Raw genomic sequence first — 19999 nt, 5'->3', positions numbered from 1 at the left:
AAAGCCCTGCCTGAGATTTGGAATTTCTGGAGAATGATTTCCTAAATTCAAGTAATTAAAACTTGCTAGTGTAATTAACAGTGAAACTGTATTTGAAATGTTTAGAGTACTTGTCAGAGAAAACTGGTAGATACTATCATCTTACGAAAATAATGTCTGTTTTTGTTTCTGGTTTTTCTTTTTTCTGTTTTTCTCTCTGTATCTTTTGTTTGTTTGTTTTGTGCATTTTAGGCAGCTAATTGCTCATTTGCAAGTTTTCTCTAAGTTTTCAAATCCACGAGCCTTATATCTGGAATCGAAATTATATGAGCTGTATCTTCAGGTAAGTAAAATTAATTCTTGTCACTGTAGTTAGTTGTGAACTTTTCTCTACCATTTTCTTTACCCAAATAACTTCTAGATTTTCAGTAATTGTTGACTAGGGCTGATTTCTACATTTTAAGTATATATTTTTTAACTAACAGATACTGTCTATACCTTGAGAAACAGTTTTAGACAGTACTGATTTAGTGGATTTTAAAGAAATTGAGGGTGACTAAACAACAGACTAGTTCCAGATAGGAAAAGGAGTACATCAAGGCTGTATATTGTCACCCTGCTTATTTAACTTATATGCAGAGTACATCATGAGAAACACTGGACTGGAAGAAACACAAGCTGGAATCAAGATTGCCGGGAGAAATATCAATCACCTCAGATATGCAGATGACACCACCCTTATGGCAGAAAGTCAAGAGGAACTCAAAAGCCTCTTGATGAAAGTGAAAGTGGAAAGTGAAAAAGTTGGCTTAAAGCTCAACATTCAGAAAATGAACATCATGGCATCCGATCCCATGACTTCATGGGAAATAGGTGGGGAAACAGTGGAAACAGTGTCAGACTTTATTTTTCTGGGCTCCAAAATCACTGCAGATGGTGACTGCAGCCATGAAATTAAAAGACGCTTACTCCTTGAAAGGAAAGTTATGACCAACCTAGATAGCATATTGAAAAGCAGAGACATTACTTTGCCAACAAAGGTCCGTCTAGTCAAGGCTATGGTTTTTCCTGTGGTCATGTATGGATGTGAGAGTTGGAGTGTGAAGAAGGCTGAGCGCCGAAGAATTGATGCTTTTGAACTGTGGTGTTGGAGAAGACTCTTGAGAGTCCCTTGGCATGCAAGGAGATCCAACCAGTCCATTCTGAAGGAGATCAGCCCTGGGATTTCTTTGGAAGGAATGCTGCTAAAGCTGAAACTCCAGTACTTTGGCCACCTCATGTGAAGAGTTGACTCATTGGAAAAGACTGATGCTGGGAGGGATTGGGGGCAGGAGGAGAAGGGGACGACAGAGGATGAGATGGCTGGATGGTATCACTGACTCGATGAACGTGAGTTTGAGTAAACTCCAGGAGTTGGTGATGGACAGGGAGGCCTGGCATGCTGTGATTCATGGGGTCGCAAAGAGTCAAACACAACTGAACGACTGAACTGAACTGAAACATTGATTGGCTGTGTTAACAGTGGGTTTAGCAAAGTGTTAGTTGTCTCATAAGATTTAGGTTTTAGAAGGGAGTAGGGGTTTGTACCAAGAGAGCTGCTACTTTTCACTGCTAGGCGAGTTAGCCTTATGGAGCCCTAGCGTTTCAGGATCCGGTAGACTGAATGAAAGTAGGTGGAGTAGTAGTCCGTTGCAGTTATAGTATATGACCTTGAATTCCAGAAAAGGTTGCAGAAGAAAAAAAAAATGGTGTCAGAAGCAGAGTAAAGCATGGGATGTCATTCTAAGCTATCTGAGGAAATAAGATTTTCTCTTTTCACTTGGAGGTTTTTTAAATGAAACATTATTTTGGCAGAATTTATCCTTATTTTGTGTATAATTCAGATATAACTTGTTTATAAAATCAGAAGTCAAAACTCTCAGTTGTCGACAGGAAGCAAAAATCTGGACTGATCAGAGAGGCCTCAGAGCTGGGTCTTTCCTGGCATCTTACTGACTGTGGTTACCTTCATGGTATAAGAGCTTTCCCTGACTACAGGACCAATCCAGTTGGTGTAAACCTAAAGTCATGTAGGGAATTGGCCTTGGCCAAAAGACAGACCTGAGAGTCTGCCATGTGGGATGCAGGTGTCAGAGTTGTGTTTTTGTTTTGTTCTCTACATACATTCTATTTATTTTCTGTTACCTCCAGGACAATGTAAAGCTATTGTCATGAATCATCTTTAACCCACATCTAAAAATTTAGATTCTAAGAATTTTAATTTAGCAAATTAGTAAAAGTAAATTACTATCTGATGGCATGTGTATATCTGACTTCATTCATTTATTTTATAAAATATCATTCCTAGTTGTTGCTACATCAGGATCAGATGGTACAAAAAATAACACTGGATTGCATACTGACATATAAACATCCACATATTCTCCCTTACAGGTAAGTTATTTGAAGCTAAAGAAATGCTGTTTAGGGGGCTATTTTTACTCTTTTTACCAGAGAGCCTCTTATAATTTTTTAAAGGCCCCAGGAAATTGCTCTCTTTTCTAAGGTAATCATAATGCTATTTTCAGGTAAGCAATGAAAACTAGAAGTGTATTTGTTTGTTAAGAGTGCTTCTTCATAGATAATAAGGTAGGAGAGAGAATATTAATTGAAAAATATGTGTTGAGGTTATGTCATTTCTTCTTGCTTATATAATGGCATTAAAATCTTGGTGATTACTTAAGGAATCATCTTAATTATGCTCCAAGAACTGAAGAAAGCTTTCATATTATGCTTTTTTAAACAGCTGTATTATTGACTAACCCCTTATGATCCCTCTTGGGCTTCCTTTGTAGCTCGGCTGGTAAAGAACCCGCGTGCAATGCGGGAGACCTGGGTTTGATCCCTGGGTGGGAAGATCCCCTGGAGAAGGGAAAGGCTACCCTCTCCAGTATTCTGGCCTGGAGAATTCCAGGCCACTGAGCCACTTTTACTTTCACTATGATCCCTCTTACGTTTTAAAATTTGAAACTTGCCATTTTGGAAGGTATTTGTGTGAAGACTTTCTTTTATGGATGTCAGCCACAATGTAAAATATTCTTAATGCCTGTTTCTTTTATGTATATATTTATTACTCTATTATATTTTTAAAAAGTATTTTTGATTAAGTGATGATTTATGCTAAATTCTATTTTTAAAGGGAAAACCTACAAAGATTGCTTGAAGACAGAAACTTTAAGGAAGAGATAGTGCATTTTAGCATTTCTGAAGATAATACAGTGGTGAAAGCAGCCCACCGAGCAGAACTGTTTCCTATTCTGATGAGGTAATTTATACTCTTTCAAAACTGATATTTTAAGTATTGATCACAAAAACAGTTGTGAATATAGTATTATGATTCTTTCAGCAATTATAATGGAATATTTCATCTTGAATTTTATTTATTTTTATAATTGATTCTTTGGGGAAAGTCAAATTGTTATAGAGACTTATTTTAAATATTTTGTCCCTAATAGGAGGAAAGATCTTGACATTATGTTTTTTAATTGTTATTAAAATTAAATCCAGTATTTCTCTAAGGTTTAAACCATTGAGAAATAGTAAAAATAATGTATTTGTTTGATAGGTAACTAATTATGAGAGATAAAAACTAACCATGTATAAAACTTTATTATAGTTTTTATAGTTTTCATTGGATTTTTCTGGGTCAAAAATAATTGTAAATAATAATCATCAGTCAGCTTGTTAGTCCCTGTTTAAAAACCTTTTGAGGTCCCATTTTACTGAGAACAACAAATGGAGTCCTTACTACTCCTTTAAGGGCATGGTATGACCTAGCCTAGACCTGCTTCTCTAACATCTCTTTCATTTACCACCCCTCTCAGAGCCCACACCACAGTCTTTCTTTACAGTACTTAATCATCCAACATGGCCTCTTATTATCCATTTTCTCTACCAGAAGACAGACTCCATGCCTCTTAGTCAGTAGTGGTCAGATGAAGTTTGTCTTCTCTTTTCTGATATAAATACCCCCTTCACTGTTGTGTCGTTTGATCTGTGTATTCCCCACAGAGCCTACATGAATTACTTGGCGTGGTGGTAGTTGTAGTTACCCTTGTCTTGCTACTGTATTTAACAGTAATGTTTCTAGAACAGTTGTGCTTGTCTTAAAGTGTGGTCTGCTCCTTCTTGGTGGGGGCTTTCCCAGAGATGCTTTTAGGACATCCACGAGGTTAAAACTTTCTTCATAAAGACATTCCCTTTCCTCACTGTGCTCCTATTTGTGCTGACCAGGCAAAAGCAGTGACGTATAAAACTCCAGGTGCTTAGCATGAATCAGGACAGTGGCTCCAAACTGTGTTGGTCATTCTTCATTGCCACAGACCTAGAGTTTAAAAAAAAAATTAAAAGCTGGTTTCACTCACTGCCCTTATTGAGTCTTGAGCCTTGAGTACTTGTCTTTTTATTATTCTGTATGAATTAAGAGGTATGCATAAAATACTTCTTCAGCTCACTAGTTTCCATGGAATTTTTTTTCAAATTTTCCAAGTAACTGATGCATATTACAGAATCATTCATGGGTAAAGATCTGTTCAAAGTGCAAAGTAGACAGATGGATTTTAATGTAACAGAGTTTACAAAATTCACTGATAATGGTTTTAGATTCCACCTTGCAACTAGCCTTTAAGAAACTGCCTCTTCTTGAGCTTTGGTGCAGAATCAAAGTGGAATATTCACAATTATCTGAGAAGAATTATCTGAAAGTTTACAAAACATATTCCCCTTCTCCAGTTGCATATCTTTGTAAGGCTGGATTTTCAACCACAGTATATTGCAACAGATTGAATGTAGAAGCTGATACGAGGATTCATTTATCTTCTAATAAGCCAGGCAATAAAGAAATTTGGAGAGGAAAAAAATGTACAACAATGCCTCTGGTCTCTCTAATTTGGAGAGGGCCAGGTTTGGAAAATACAATTTTTATTAAAAATGTTAGTTATGCTAACTTGTTTTAGCTTGTACTATGACAAATACTAATAGATAAAAGTCACATATACAAAAGCTCTAAAGTAATTTTTAGGAGTAAAAAGGGATCCTAATATCAAAAAGTTTGAAAACCATTGTCCTTAAATTTTGAATGTTAAGTCAGTAGTTCTGTCATGCTAAGAAGGTAGCTTTTATTGCTATGTTATTTAGTTTTTTTACTAAATGGATGTTGAATTTTATTAGACTGCCTATTGACATGTATTTAAATGATCGTATTAACTTTTTTCTACAAGCCATGGATCTGTATTAATAGATTTTACTGGTGATTCTTTCTTGCATTCTTGGAATAATCCTTATTCAGCTTTAATACTGTTTTAATGCAGCACTGGGTACTGTTTTCAGAAATGTTGTGGACTTCCCCCACCCTCCTCATTATGTATTTATTATTATTGAAGTATTTACAATATTGTGTTACTTTCAAGTGTACAGCAAAGTGATTATTATTTGTATATATTTTTCATATTATTTTACATTTTAGGTTATTATGAGATATCGAATATCGTTGTTCCCTGTGCTATACAGTAGATCCTTATTGCTTATCTATTTTATGCATAGTAGTTTGTATCTGTTAATCCCATAGTTCTAATTTATCCCTTTCCCCATCTCTTTCCCTTTTGGTAATCATAGTTGGTTTTCTATGCCTGTGAGTCAGTTTTTGTATATAGATTCATTTGTATTATTTTTTAGATTCCATATATAATTGATATCATATTTGTCTTTGACTTAACTTCACTTTAGTATAATAATCTCTAGATCCATCCCTGAAAAAGGACTATTTCCTTCTTTCTCCCTGCTGTGGAACTATATCATGGGGATTGTTTCTCCTTGAAAGTTTCAACAATTCATCTGTAAAACTGTGTTGACTCCAAATTTACTCATGATTACTGATCTCTTCAGGTTTTGTTAGGTTCCTTTTGACTATTTATAGATGTCGGTCTTTTCCAGAAGATTACCCATTTAATTGAAATCTTTCCAGTTTCCTTGTTTTACTTATAGTTGTACTCTCTTATTTTATTTCGTTTTAATCTATATATTCCTGTTTTCATTTTTCCTTGTTGAGACTTATCTCTGGCCTGCCTGTTTTATTTCTTTTTTTCCCTCCTCCAAAGAACCAGCTTCCAGTCATTGTCTTTATATTTTCTTCTTCCTGCTTCCCTTTGCCTTGTTTGTTGTTGTTGTTTTAAAATCTCCATGTTAAAAATTTGATTTTTATTTCATTCTTCCCTGTTTTAGAATGCATTCATTTAAATCTGTTGAGCTGCTATTCCAGCCTTCTAGGAAAACAAAACAATTGTGTTTTAGGATCAATGTGCAAGAAAATACTGTTTTAGGGTTAATGTGCAAACAAATAACCTTCTTTGGACATTTTAGAATTTTGTATGGTCGAATGAAGAATAAGACTGGAAGTAAAACTCAGGGGAAATCTGCTTCTGGTACCCGCATGTCCATCGTCCTGAGGTTCCTGGCTGGGACCCAGCCAGAAGAGATCGAGATATTCTTAGACCTTCTATTTGAGCCTGTGAAGCACTTCAGGAACGGTAGGTATCAACTGCCTGCCGCGCTGTGAATGCATATTCTCTGCTCAGACCTTTGCTGTCTCAGGCTGTTCCCCCACGCTCTTGGGCGTCTTTCTCAGGGGGTTGGTTGCTCCTCCCAGTCTCAGTGGTGGTCTTTTTGCTAACATGTAATTCATTTAAATTTTGATTGAATTAGGTAGACCTCACAGATGATCTTGGGATTATCATCAGCCTTGTGCTAATAAGCCCCTGATTAGAAAATGTGTTTTCTGCTTCTCTTGTACATTTTGGCCATTTGAAAAGTGGTGCCAAGTTGTAGAGCATGTGCCAAGCGCTTAGTCGCTCAATCGTATCCGACTCTTTGTGACCCCACTGACTGTAGCCTGCCAGGCTCCTCTCTCCCTGGGAATTCTCCAAGCACAGATACTGGAGTGGGTTGCCATTTCCTTCTCCAGAGGATCTTCCCAACCCAGGGATCGAACCCAGGTCTGCCACATTGCAAGCATATTCTTTACCAACCCGAGCCACCAGGGAAGCCCTTGAAAAGTGGTGCTTCTCCATATACGATGAATAGGTTTTTCCTTAGAAACTTAAAGCATGCTGCAAAATAAATCTTAATTGTCCTGGCATGTATTCTTTCACTGAGTCATTCACCTACTAAATAATGATTTGTCAAATACCTCCTGTGCCCTGGACACTGTTGAAAATAGAAAACTGAGCATTTATAACCTCTGCTCTTAACCTCACAGTCTAAACAAAATGGATTAGTAACTGTATACAATGTGATGTTCTGTCATATGTTCTCCAGTATGTGAGGTTCATCTGCTTCCTGCCAGAATTAATGACAGGCTCCTTTACCTACAACTCAGTTGACCCTTAAAACAGCCACAGTAGGGTTCAGTATTTATTTGTTGCCATTTTACAAGTAGGAAACAGGCTTAGAGAGGTAAGTACTTTGCCCTGGAATTTGAACCCAGATGAAGCTGGGATTCAAACCCAGATCTTCCTGACTACAATACCTGTGTTTCAGTTTTATAATTGCTTTGCTTTAGGCAAACATAGATTTATTTGTAGGGTCATGTGTTGCTTTTTGTTTTTTTTTAATGATAGGTATAGCTTTTTTTTTTTTTTCTTTTTTTTAAATTTATTTATTTTTTTTAATTTTATTTTATTTTTAAACTTTACATAATTGTATTAGTTTTGCCAAATATCAAAATGAATCCACCACAGGTATACATGTGTTCCCCATCCTGAACCCTCCTCCCTCCTCCCTCCCCATTCCATCCCTCTGGGTCGTCCCAGTGCACCAGCCCCAAGCATCCAGTATCGTGCATCGAACCTGGACTGGCAACTCGTTTCATACATGATATTTTACATGTTTCAATTCCATTCTCCCAAATCTTTCCACCCTCTCCCTCTCTCACAGAGTCCATAAGACTGTTCTATACATCAGTGTCTCTTTTGCTGTCTCGTACACAGGGTTATTGTTATAGCTTTTTAAAAAGTTTTCATTCAGTATGATATTGCCCTGTGAAGAAAGTTGGCTGTTAAGGAATACAGAAGTTTTTGTTCAGTGCAGTGGCCTCTGTTGTAAGAGGGTAGCTATAAATGATACCCTCATGGATAAACCACTTAGGTGTATGAATCAGCAAGCTCATGATCTCATACCAGTTGGTCTGAAGTAAAGCTCAAACAATAACAATTCAGGTCTTTTAAGTAAATTATGAAATCAGTTTGGCACCCATTTATAAAGGACTATTGTTTTATTTATTTACAAGCGACTGCAAGAGAAATAAAACATTTGATTCTCAGCCTTAAAAGAGTTTATCACATAGCAAGGTATTTTCTTTGAAACTGCTGAAATTAGCATAGTCCATCAAAGCTCAGAGGGAAAAATGTGGAAAGTTGATAGACAGAATATTAATAAAATGGAATTCCTCAGGTTTTGAGGGATTGTGTAAATAGGGGAAGAATTGGGCTTATAGACTTAGTTCTTTCACAGGTTTCTTACTCTCTCTTATTCCTCAGTTTCCTCATCTTTAAAGTGGTAATAGTAAAACCTACTATATCTAGCTCATTTAATGTTTGGTAAGAATCAAAAGGAGAAAAATAAGTAAAATATATTATCATCTGTAAATTATAACAATAGAAAATGCTGTATTGGGAGAAATTGAAAGGAAGCTATAATTGTAAATAGGAATGAGCTAATATTTCACTTCACATGCTATCTCTGCTCCTCTGTGTTTCACCAGGAGAATGCCATACCGCTGTCATTCAAGCAGTAGAAGATTTAGATTTGTCTAAAGTTCTTCCTTTGGGTCGTCAGCATGGCATATTAAATAGCCTTGAGATAGTTTTGAAGAACATTAGTCACCTGATCAGTGCATATTTACCAAAGATTCTGCAGCTACTGCTCTGCATGACTGCAACTATATCACACGTCCTTGACCAACGAGAAAAGGTGAGCGAGATTCACTTTAAACTTTAGCTTTCTTCTTGGGCAAATAGGACTTCCCTGGTAGGTCAGCTGGTAAAGAATCTGTCTGCAATCCAGAAGATCCTGGCTCGATTCCTGGGTCGGGAAGAGCTCCTGGAGAAGGGAACGGCAACCCACTCCAGTATTCTTGCCTGGAGAATTCCACGGACAGAGGAGCCTGGCAGGCTACAGTCCACGGGGACACAAAGAGTCAAACATGACTGAGTGACTTTTATCACTTTCTTCTTGGGCTAATACTGGTCGGTGTTTTACTTGGAAAATTGGTTGGCACCCATAGCTAACATCGTTCTAGGTTAAATCTTTCTTATGTAAGGTGTCTCTTTAAAATGACCTTTCCTATTATTGGGAATCTTCACTGTTATAAATACTTATGAATAGCTAGAAAATGCAGATTGTATCAAGTGTCTATTTAAAAAGGAGGTGAAACGGTAGGGAGGCATTTAGTTCTGTCTATGTCTCAGAGACCAAAGTCTGGTATAGTTGAACTGATGTTTCTTAGATTTTTAATTTCAGAAGCCTGAAAGTATGAAACACGTCTTCTAACTCTCATTTATTCAGAGTATTTGGAGAATGAAGACAACAACACTGTTGGCATTGTCCTTGTTGAGATAGAGTTGCCCAGAGCTCTTGTAAAAATAAATGCTTACCTACTCTAAATGCAATGTTTTAAGTGAAGGTAAGTAGCAAGATTGGGCATGACAAGCCAACTAGCTAACTGCCAGGAGGCTTCATGAGACGGTGCTTAGGAAATGTTTTCTGAATGATTTTGAAGATGATATATTTATGTTCTGTTGAAACAGGTGTGTGAACATAAGTTTACTCTGTGGAGTTTAGGGGAACTTAAAATGTTTTTATGGACTAAAGACTTCTTGGAGATAGGACCTGAAGTGAAAATCCACATTCAGGTTTCTGCTGTTGATTCTTAACTCAGATTCTGCTGTTGTTGTTAATGACAAATAGGCAGTTTTAATTTGGCTAAAACTCATTTGTTTTATTGATGTGCCTGGTGAACTGCCTCTTAGATACAGCCAGAATTTTATGCTGCCTTATTCATCGAGCCCTTACTGTGTGTCAGACACTGTACTAAGCACTGGGGTGAAGGATCAAACAAAAGTTCCTGTCCGTTTAATTATTCAGTAAATACTTACTTCACACCTGCTATCTGCCAGACATTGTTGTAGATGGAAAATGAAATAGTAAGGACTCAGTATCTTGGGGAGGTTATAGATAAATAGCCAAATGATAGAAGAACATCAGTTGATAAGTTCTAAGAGGAAAAATAAACTCAGGAGGTGCCTCTGCAGACATCCGTAAGTCATTCTCTGTGTCCCTGTTTTCTCTCCAGTCCTCTGTTCGTGACTTCTAGCCACCTTGGCCTCCCTGAGCTGCACCATTGTCCCCTCATTTTCCTTCCCATACCAAGGTCAAAGTCTGCAGGCAGGAAGCGAGGGAATGTGTAGGACTCATCTTGACTGTTTCTCCTCTCTCGGGGATGACTGTCCTCTGTTGCCTGCTGTCCAGTGTCCAAAAAATCATTGTTTCATATATTCTTCAGTGCCTTGAGAGGGGAGGATAAATCTGGTCCCTGTTATTTTATCATGTCTAGAAACAGTACAACCACCTGAAGACAGCAGGCAGAGCAGCCCTGCAGCTAACACAGGGCTGGAAGCAGCTCATGTTCCCGACAGCCAGAGCAGAAACCTCATGAGATGTGGCATCAAGGAGTGTCCTAGGAAGGGGATTGTCTCTAGTGGAGCCAGAGTAGCCCAGGCATAACAGCTACTGTGGCTCCATCTAACACAGCCTAAAAAGACCGAACTTTTCTGAGTAAATCAACTGCATCCCAGAATAAAGCTCAGAACCTTTTGGAACAATGGATAGAATCAGACCCAGAAATGATACAGGTGATAGAATTAGACAAGGACATTAAGAAATACGTGCCATACATTCACAAAAGGAAAGGAAAGCATGAGCGTGTTAGGGAAAGACATGAAGATGTAAAGAATTTAAAATAACTAGAGGTAGATGTGTGCTGCTTTTAGTAGGGTGTTCAGGGTCACCTCTCAAGAGCTGATATTTGAGCTTATACCTACCCAGCCGCTGGAAGAACATTTCAGGCAGAGAAAATGACTAGTAGCACAAAGTCCTGGGGCGGAACAGTATTGACATATCCCAAGAAGAAACAGAATTTTAGTTTTTGTCTTATAGTGAGTGACAGTGACTGCCTATATGTGGACATGTTAAATCATGAAAGTCCTCTGACTTTCTGGTTAACTTAGAAGATGTTACTCAGTAATGCAGCCTTACTCCTGAGTCAACAATCAGTAATTCAAAGGCTCATTTATACAGTTTCACAGTTCATTAGACAGTGAAGTGCTAGCCTTCCTGACACATAAGAGCCTACTTTTCTTCTTTCTTGTTAATTCTTGGACAAATCCAGGGAATTCCTTGAGTTTCTGTAATGAATTATCACACAGTAATATGCTCAAGTGAGTTAAAATTCTGCCCTTGTGTATTTGAGTGAAGTCAAACATTGACTTTTTTGTAGCTTTCAGATCCTTCAGGGCATTGACTGACACTGAAATGGTGTCTTGAAGGTTGTTTTGATTTGGTTTTAGTTTTTTGTGTTTTTTTGTTTTGGTATATTTAAGCAAGGAAGTAACTTGTAAATGTCCATAAACTCCGTCATATGGAGTATTCCTCTAGGAATTAAAGTCTGCAGTTGCTCTTTCTTAGGATTTTTCTCCAGTTTAATTTCTCAACAATTACTGAGAGGACTGGGCAGTTGGCCCTGTAGTAACAAAAGAGAATAGAACATGCAGATTCTACTTGATGGGGGCCTTGCGGGGCTGATGGAGGTGGGGAAAGTGGGGCCTCTGATTTGGTGTCATGTTTGCCAAGGTTAGTTTCTTACTGCTCCAGGGGATCGTGATACCATGCTTCTTCAAATATCAGTAATAGTTTTTATCTTTCGCCAGATGTGATCCAGAGAATAATGGAAATACTGTCAGTGGAACTGAGGCAAAACAGAACGACTTGTAACAGTGTCACTGTCTTGTGCTTGTCTGTCATTTCCTCTCTTTGTAACTTGTATAATAGTTAATTAAAAGTGAATGGCAGAAACTTGATGGGTTATGTCAGCCATCATGATTCCTTAGATTTACATAGCAAATTAATGGCATCTTCATACTCTCTTGAATTTAAAATGTTCAGTTTCATATTCAGATACCTCCATTCATCATATTATCAGATTCTTATGACAAGTAACTTGAGAGTTTTCTCCATGTTATCGTGGCCACAAGACCTGATGTTCATTATGTTAGAGCACTTGTGCTGTCTTCATACATTTTAGTGTGCTTTAAATGTCACTAATTAAAGTCAAGTGTAGAAAATAAGTTGCCACTTATATATCCAGAGCTCACAATATGTTAATCAAGTGGAAAAACAATTAGGTTTTGAATCTTCTCCCATTTGTTTGGTTTTACAACATTCTGTACTTGGGAGAAATCTCTCTGAGGCCTTTTTTTCTCTCTGCCTGACCTAAATCTCTTCATCTTTTAAGATGCAGTGGAAATTCTCCCTGAAATTTAACCTTTCTCTAATTTATAGTAATTCTTGTCCTAAGTCAAATATCTTTGGTATTTTTCATCTCTCTTGTAGTTTAATAAATGTTCAGGAAGATTATAAGTTGAGGTCAGGACTATGGCTAGCATACCATTGGACTCCTTAGTATAGGTTGAGTATATTTTTCTACTCTGAGCCTAAAAAAATTGGCTGCATTATTTATATTTTATAACTTGTAGGAAAGGAGATGCCAGTGGAAGTAGCAACACCTGTTAATAAAAGAAATTTGCTGTTAATTTAAACATCTACTGACTCTAGCTTCTATGCCTCTAGACAGACAAATCTTATTTTTCTCCAAATTGTATTTTCCTTTGAGCTGTATATTTTGAGATCTTTGCAGGCCTTAATTCAGTCACTTCATTCTCCTTTACTGCACAAGGTATTTCACTGTTTGAAGAAACTATAAATTCTTCAGTCCTGTGGACTAATTTTAACAATAACCAAAAACTCATAGTCTTTAAAAAAAAAAAAAGTAAAAATAATAATACAAATATAAAAAATAGAAAAGTGGCTTTCATTTGAAATGAACATTTAGATTTTATTTTTCCTAATCTGAAGCATTATAATGGCAGAGTGTTATATTTGTGAAAAGAAATCAGAATTTTACTTGAGACAATTGCTTAAATAAAAAAGTAAAACACTGTGGAACACAAAACAGATGTTCCCACTGAGATTTTGTTTTGCCTTGAGGACACTTAGTGTGATTTTGCTGGACATTGATAATAGAACACATCTCACCACTTGATTTTTTTTTTTTTGAAGTCTGTATTCCCTTCTTGTTCAGTGAGAAAAGCGATATGACTTACTGATGTTTCCATGTGAATCAGAACCAGAGTCAACAGACTTAGCAGGATTTCCAGCTTGATTCTTAGCTGTCTGAGCAGAAGTGCCTCCCTGAGGAATCAAAGCTAAAGACAGTATTTTCTTATAATAGAAGATCTTTATTTTACAGATACAGCTGAGGTTTATTAACCCACTGAAAAATTTAAGACGTCTTGGAATCAAAATGGTAACTGATATCTTTTTGGATTGGGAGTCCTATCAATTCAGAACAGAAGAAATTGATGCAGTATTTCATGGTGTAGTTTGGCCCCAGGTAAACTTGATTCCCACATTCTGCCCAGATATTGTCTGCTTTTTCCTTTATTACTACTTTACCCGCACAGTCTACACCCAGGCACAAATGCTTATCCTGGTCTTTTCTGTCATGTCAAGCCTTTTTTTGTTTCTGGAAGTTTTAGAACACTTTTCTTTGCTTCCACTACCACCAAAAGCTCAAGAGCTAGTTTCTGTGGTATAGTAGCATTTATACTTAAGGCTAATTTGAATATGACTGTGTCTCTTAAGCAAATGCCATGTAACTTTTGTAGCACCTCACATGGTATGCCTCTGGATTTTGACAAGCGTGAGAAAAAATACACTGGGATTGTTGTTGCATGTTTCCTTGTTTGATTTCTCTGGTTGTCCCCACTTGGTGATGATAACTGGTGTAGTTATAGCTAAGACTGTAGCAGAGACTTGATCTTAGGCACAGTTGCTCACTGTTCAGTTTATCCTTTAAATATTAATCTCTATCTCTTGGCTCTTATATCCTTGTGTGGCTTCTGTTCTTGTTCTGCTTTTCAGTTGTTTGATTTTTTCCTTCAAGTCTGTATTATGTTCTTATCTTGTATTGTTTTTATTTTGTATCTAGATCAGCAGGCTTGGATCTGAAAGTCAGTATTCTCCTACTCCTCTACTGAAACTAATTAGTATCTGGTGCAGAAATGCAAGGTAAAATTTTTTTTTTTGTACCTTTAAAAACGTCAGTGTTTTAGACTAATCTAGTCAAAACTAATAAAGGGAACTAATAGTGTCATTTATGCTCTTTACACATAGTGAACTATGTTTAGTGCAGTTAAAGAGAATAAAGTCATTGAATCTCAAAATCCATAGTTTAAAGAAAAGTGCAATTGGCCAAATCATAGGTGTAGTGTGATCCAGGATAAATGCTTTTACATATGTATCTATGTATAAATATAAAATGAAATAGAAAATCAGTAAAAGCTGATTTGTAATTGGCATTCTAGTCTTTTTCTCAGTTCCCACTTAAAAAATTTCATAGGTTTCCTGGATTTTCTAGGTCATTTTCTTCTATTCTTTATAAAACGCCATCTAAATTTGCATGCAGCACTCATGGTCACAAATCAGTATCCCTTTATGGACATTATGAGCCATTAACAGAACCTTCATCGACTGATGGTTCAGAGATGCTATGTTACAAAAATTAAATGCGTATTTACTGAAGAATGATGGAAGCAGACTTAAGTTTGTCCTATCCAGTTTGAAGAATAAAAGATAGAATAAAGGAAAAGTTAAAATCTTGGCATCAGTTTACAAAATTGGGATCATACCATATAGCTATCTTTTGATTTTGTTTTTTCATGTATATTTTGTCATGAACATTTCCCCATGTCATTAAATAGTCTTCAAAAACAAACTGAATACCTTGACATTGTCTTCCTCGGGAAAGCCTATTTTGTCTTTACTGTCAGAAGGGCTCTTTTAATTCCCAGTTGGATAAAGCAATTTCATATCTTGTTTTTTTATTGGACGTTTATAAGCCGCACTTCATAGGCATACTTGAGAAACGTTTTGTAGTTGTATCATTGTTACACAAATAAGGTATGAAGAACTTTCACCGAAAAAGACTTTACAATAGTGATTCCGTTTTTATGTGAATTAGGTCCTCATCAAGGATAGAGCCACATCACTGGATACCATTTCATTCTCTTCTACAGTTTCCCTCTCGTTGGCAATAGAGATGATAATATGTAAACTGTCTTGTTTGGTGCCTGCCCACACTGTCCCCAGTATCTACTGGACAAACTTGTATGAACATAACCTCTTAGGACTTTTCTTTGAGTTTGTCAGGACTAAACATGTTCAAGTGCTTGAGCTCTTTTTCCATTGATGATGAACTGGTAAAGCCAAACTATTTGAATTTTTTCAGTTTGACCTTCCTACTGATTGTTAGGATAGCATCTCTTGCTGTAAAACAGTTGCTGGTTTATGTGTAGCTAGAAAGCTTTTGTGTTCTCTGCTCTTTGGAACATTGTTTGAGGCTTTCATTATTGGGGATGGGTTCATCACCTTTCCTTTCACAAATGATCCTAGTCTCAATGTTGCATATCCTAGATCAGCAAGTGTTTATTTGACCTGTGGTCTGTATTCCTAATTTTCATGTTGTAGTACATTGGTTTTTATGTGAGTGTATAAACATTCACCGGAGAAGGCAATGGCACCCCACTCCAGTACTCTTGCCTGGAAAATCCCACGGACGGAGGAGCCTGGTGGGCTGCAGTCCATGGGGTCGCTAGGAGTTGGACACGACTGAGTGACTTCACTTTTACTTTTCACTTTTATGCATTGGAGAGGGAAATGGCAACCCACTCCAGTGTTCTTGCCTGGAGAATCCCAGGGATGGGGGAGCCTGGTGGGCTGCCGTCTACGGGGTCGCACAGAGTCGAACACGACTGAAGCAACTTAGCAGGAGCAGCATAAACATTCACATTCTAGAAGGCTTATAGTTGAAAAATAGCCTGTCTTTAGTACATTTCTCTTAGAACTAGCAGTTCAGAGCTCAGTTTTACCCCTTATTAGCTTAGTGGCTTTGGACAATTCTGTTTTTGCATCTATAATGTAGAGATAAGCATACCACCATAACAGAGATGTTACGAAGATTAACATATACATAAAAAGAGAAATATACATAAAGTGCCAAGATAATATGAGAAATATACATAAAGTGTCAAGATAATACAATGTATGGTGCCTAGAATTATAATCCATCAAATTTTAAAGTAATTTCCCTTCTGAGCTTATTAGCTAGCATTCATCTGCACACATACACATATATCTTCATTAAACTGAAAATCCATAAGGAACATGTTTTTAGAAATAAACATATTGAGAAAGAAGGTGACTGTTTCAATGTTTCCTCTTGCAGATATTTCTGTTTCCTGGCTAAACAGAAACCTGGGCACCCAGAATGTGATATCCTGACCAATGTTTTTGCGATTCTCTCAGCAAAAAACCTCTCTGAAGCCACAGCTAGTCTTGTGATGGAAATAGCCGACGACCTTCTTAGCCTTCCAGATTTTGAACCCTCAGAAGCAGTTTTGAGCTTGCCGGTGACAGGCTGTGTATACACAGAAAGTGCAGATGGTACGTAAGCTGTACAGAGCAAAGGGTTCTTCTACTTTTGAGGTATCATTTGTACCCTCAGAGTGAAAAAGTCAATAGAATCTGATTCTTCAGATAATCTAAGCTATTAAGAGAGTTTCTCTTCTATAGGAATTAATACCTAGATTAATTAAATACTTAATAATTCAGTTTATATAAACTGAATTTTCTTTGCAGTAGTTAGAAATTCAGATTATTTACTCTCCAGAAAGCTCAACTGTCCTCTAGGACATTATCGAATGATTTCCACTGTCATGTCTCTGAATTCTTCTTACCATATTATCCTAACAGTCTTTTAGTGCTACTGAAAGTGGTTTGAATAAAACTTCAAGGGTCTCATACGGATTTTCAATTTAGATAATGATAAAGGAAGCCTGGCATGCCACAGTCCATAGGGTTGCAAAGGGTCAGACATGAGTTAGTGACTAAACAACAGTATAGATGTTTTAACTAAGAAGAAATTTAGTTAATCTTGGAGGTTGAAATGTATGAAATTTTCATGATAATTGAGTGCCTGCCTTTTCTGGCATTGAGAAGATATTGTATAGTTATCTTTTAAGAGTGTAGTTAATTAAAATCAGTTCATTTATCTATATTTCAGAGTCTATCACAATAGGAGGACGATTAATTCTACCTCATGTACCTGCTATTCTCCAGTATCTCAGCAAAACCACAATAAGTGCAGAAAAGCTAAAAAAGAAGAAGAATAGAGCACAAGTCAGTAAGGAACTTGGCATTCTTTCAAAGTAAGTGGTCTATTGGTTCTTAAAAGGTAATGTTACAACTTGTGATTTTAATTTTTTTTTAATTATATTTGGTTTTTCATTTGCTTTGGTAAGGTAAAGGTTAAAGGTTTAGGTTAAAGGTTTTAGGTTAAACCTAAAAAGGTTTCAGTATTTTAAATGTCCTCCAGTTTTCAGTTTATGTAGAATTCTTTTTCTTTGCTGGAATAGACTTTTTATGGCATCTGTCTTTATTATAAAAGATAACAGAGTTTTCAAAATTCTAAGGTAGACTAATAGATTTTCTTTATTAGCCTTTGCATATTTTGTTCAATTAGGATTTTGCATTTTGTGAGATCATAAAGTTGTAGTTTTTTAGGGGGATTGATAAAAATAACTAACTTAAAAGAGCAGGTTGCTATGTTTGTTTTTTTTAAGAGTCAAGATCTTATAAGGATTTTTAAAGATTTTCTTAAAAATTCTCTATATACTGCTAGACCTGGTAGTAGGTAACTGTGATTTCTATAAAGTGTCTGGTTGGTAAATCTGAATGCACAGAATGATTGTGTCTTTTTTGTGGGGGGATGGACCATGCCATGTGGATTGTAGTTCCCTGACCAGGGAGCAAACCTTTGCCCCCGGCAGTGGAGGCACGGAGTCATAACCATTAGACCGCCAGGCAATTCCCCCAGAATGGTTATATCTTAAACCCTAAATTGTTACAGGATTTAGTTGTTGAAAGTTTATTTTTTCTGTTACTTTCAGCAACAACAGAAAATGATGTGTTAAATCTTCCAGGAACTTCTTTTAAATGTTTTGTTTATACTAGTGTATTTCTAACTTACGCAGAATGGGAAACCATACCAAATATATTTATTACATTTTATCATAGGCTATGTGGTAGTGAGATGATGATGATGATTAGCACCAGAAAGACCAGGGTCTTTCAAACCCTGCTCTGCCACTTCCTTTCTGTGTGACATCAGTCTCTCTGAGCCTCAGTTTTCTATGGGCAAAGTGGGATTAATAATTCCTATATTATATGGCTTTTGTGGAAGTTAAATTGAAATGTATATAAAGCCTAAAACGAATCTCGACACTTAAAAATGTTATTTCCTTGCAAAATAAGCAATTACCAATGCATAATCCGGAGAAGGCAATGGCACCCCACTCCAGTACTCTTGCCTGGAAAATCCCATGGACAGAGGAGCCTGGTGGGCTGCAGTCCATGGGGTCGCTAAGAGTTGACACGACTGAGCGACTTCACTTTCACTTTTCACTTTCATGCATTGGAGAAAGCAATGGCAACCCACTCCAGTGTTCTTGCCTGGAGAGTCCCAGGGACGGGGGAGCCTGGTGGGAGGCGGTCTATGGGGTCACACAGAGTCAGACACGACTGAAGCAACTTAGCAGCAGCAGCAGCAACGCACAATCAGATGTAACAAGAACAATGGAACGGTAGCCACCAACCTGAAGATGGAAGGAGAGTGGGCACTGTTCAAAAACTGAATTAAACTTTTTACACGTGTTCACATAGTTACAAGCTAATCTGGGTCTTTCCTCGCTGATGTTTTTCTACAAAAAGTTTAACTTCTTGGGAAATATTCTTATCTTACGTATCTTCCTTACCTATCCCATTTGTTTTTCCTTCTCCAGGATCAGCAAGTTTGTGAAAGAAAAAGAACAAAGTTCTCTGCTCATTACACTGCTCCTACCATTCCTCTACCGTGGCAGTGTTGCTCAGGTATGAATTCACAGCAGTTATTTGTCTTTGAAGTGACAGTTTATTATTAGGTTTATTTGTGAAAAATAATTTTATTGGCTAGAGTCTGTGAGATATTTGTCTCAGAGTATTTGTGAGAAGACTTCATAAAGAAATATAAAACTGAAAACAGGGGAGAAAAATTGGGACAGAAAGAAATGAGGGCAGGTAAGAAAGTGAAGACTTCATCATCTACTATTACAGTAAAAGTCTCACCTCTTTGTTTTCCTTTGTTTAGCTTCTTATTCGTTTCAGAGTTTTTTCCCCCCCTCTCTGGCTTTGATCAGTAACAAATCTGGAACCTGAGGTGTGCATTGATCTTAAATGTGAATGATAGTGATCTTAAATATGAATGGCAAACTGAATGAAAAGTCAAACTGGTTTTATATTCACATATATTCACACATTGCTGAGAGTCTCTGGTATGATTTTCAAACCCTAGTTTAGACTTTATTTTTTAAAAGAGTTTCCCCATTTCTAACACTCATTTATAAAGCCTTAGTAGTTGTACTAAATGACTCTTAGCATGTAGTAATTGAGTTTTAGAAGACCACGCATTTCCGCACAACCGAAAGTGTGTGTTTTTTGTCAGCAAGTTCATTTTCTTTGTTTCTTTTTTGACTAGAAAATAGAAGAAATTATGATTTAA

General features: G+C 36.9%; 1 protein-coding gene across 1 annotated transcript in view; it reads left to right on the top strand.

Moving 5' to 3' along the window:
* The window catches only part of UTP20 (UTP20 small subunit processome component), an 86901-nt gene that overhangs the window by 32663 nt on the left and 34239 nt on the right, over window positions 1–19999 (top strand). The window contains exons 23-32 of the mRNA XM_006043580.4: window positions 232–322; window positions 2327–2412; window positions 3158–3283; window positions 6376–6542; window positions 8774–8982; window positions 13595–13738; window positions 14336–14415; window positions 16631–16848; window positions 17468–17612; window positions 19245–19332. Coding sequence (XP_006043642.3) covers window positions 232–322; window positions 2327–2412; window positions 3158–3283; window positions 6376–6542; window positions 8774–8982; window positions 13595–13738; window positions 14336–14415; window positions 16631–16848; window positions 17468–17612; window positions 19245–19332 — 1354 coding nt within the window. The remainder of the gene's footprint in view (window positions 1–231; window positions 323–2326; window positions 2413–3157; window positions 3284–6375; window positions 6543–8773; window positions 8983–13594; window positions 13739–14335; window positions 14416–16630; window positions 16849–17467; window positions 17613–19244; window positions 19333–19999) is intronic.

The sequence above is a fragment of the Bubalus bubalis genome, chromosome 4 (assembly GCF_019923935.1).
Source record: "Bubalus bubalis isolate 160015118507 breed Murrah chromosome 4, NDDB_SH_1, whole genome shotgun sequence".
NCBI lineage: Eukaryota > Metazoa > Chordata > Mammalia > Artiodactyla > Bovidae > Bubalus > Bubalus bubalis.
Note: the sequence above shows the minus strand (reverse complement) of the source record. Positions and strands in the feature narration are given on the sequence as shown.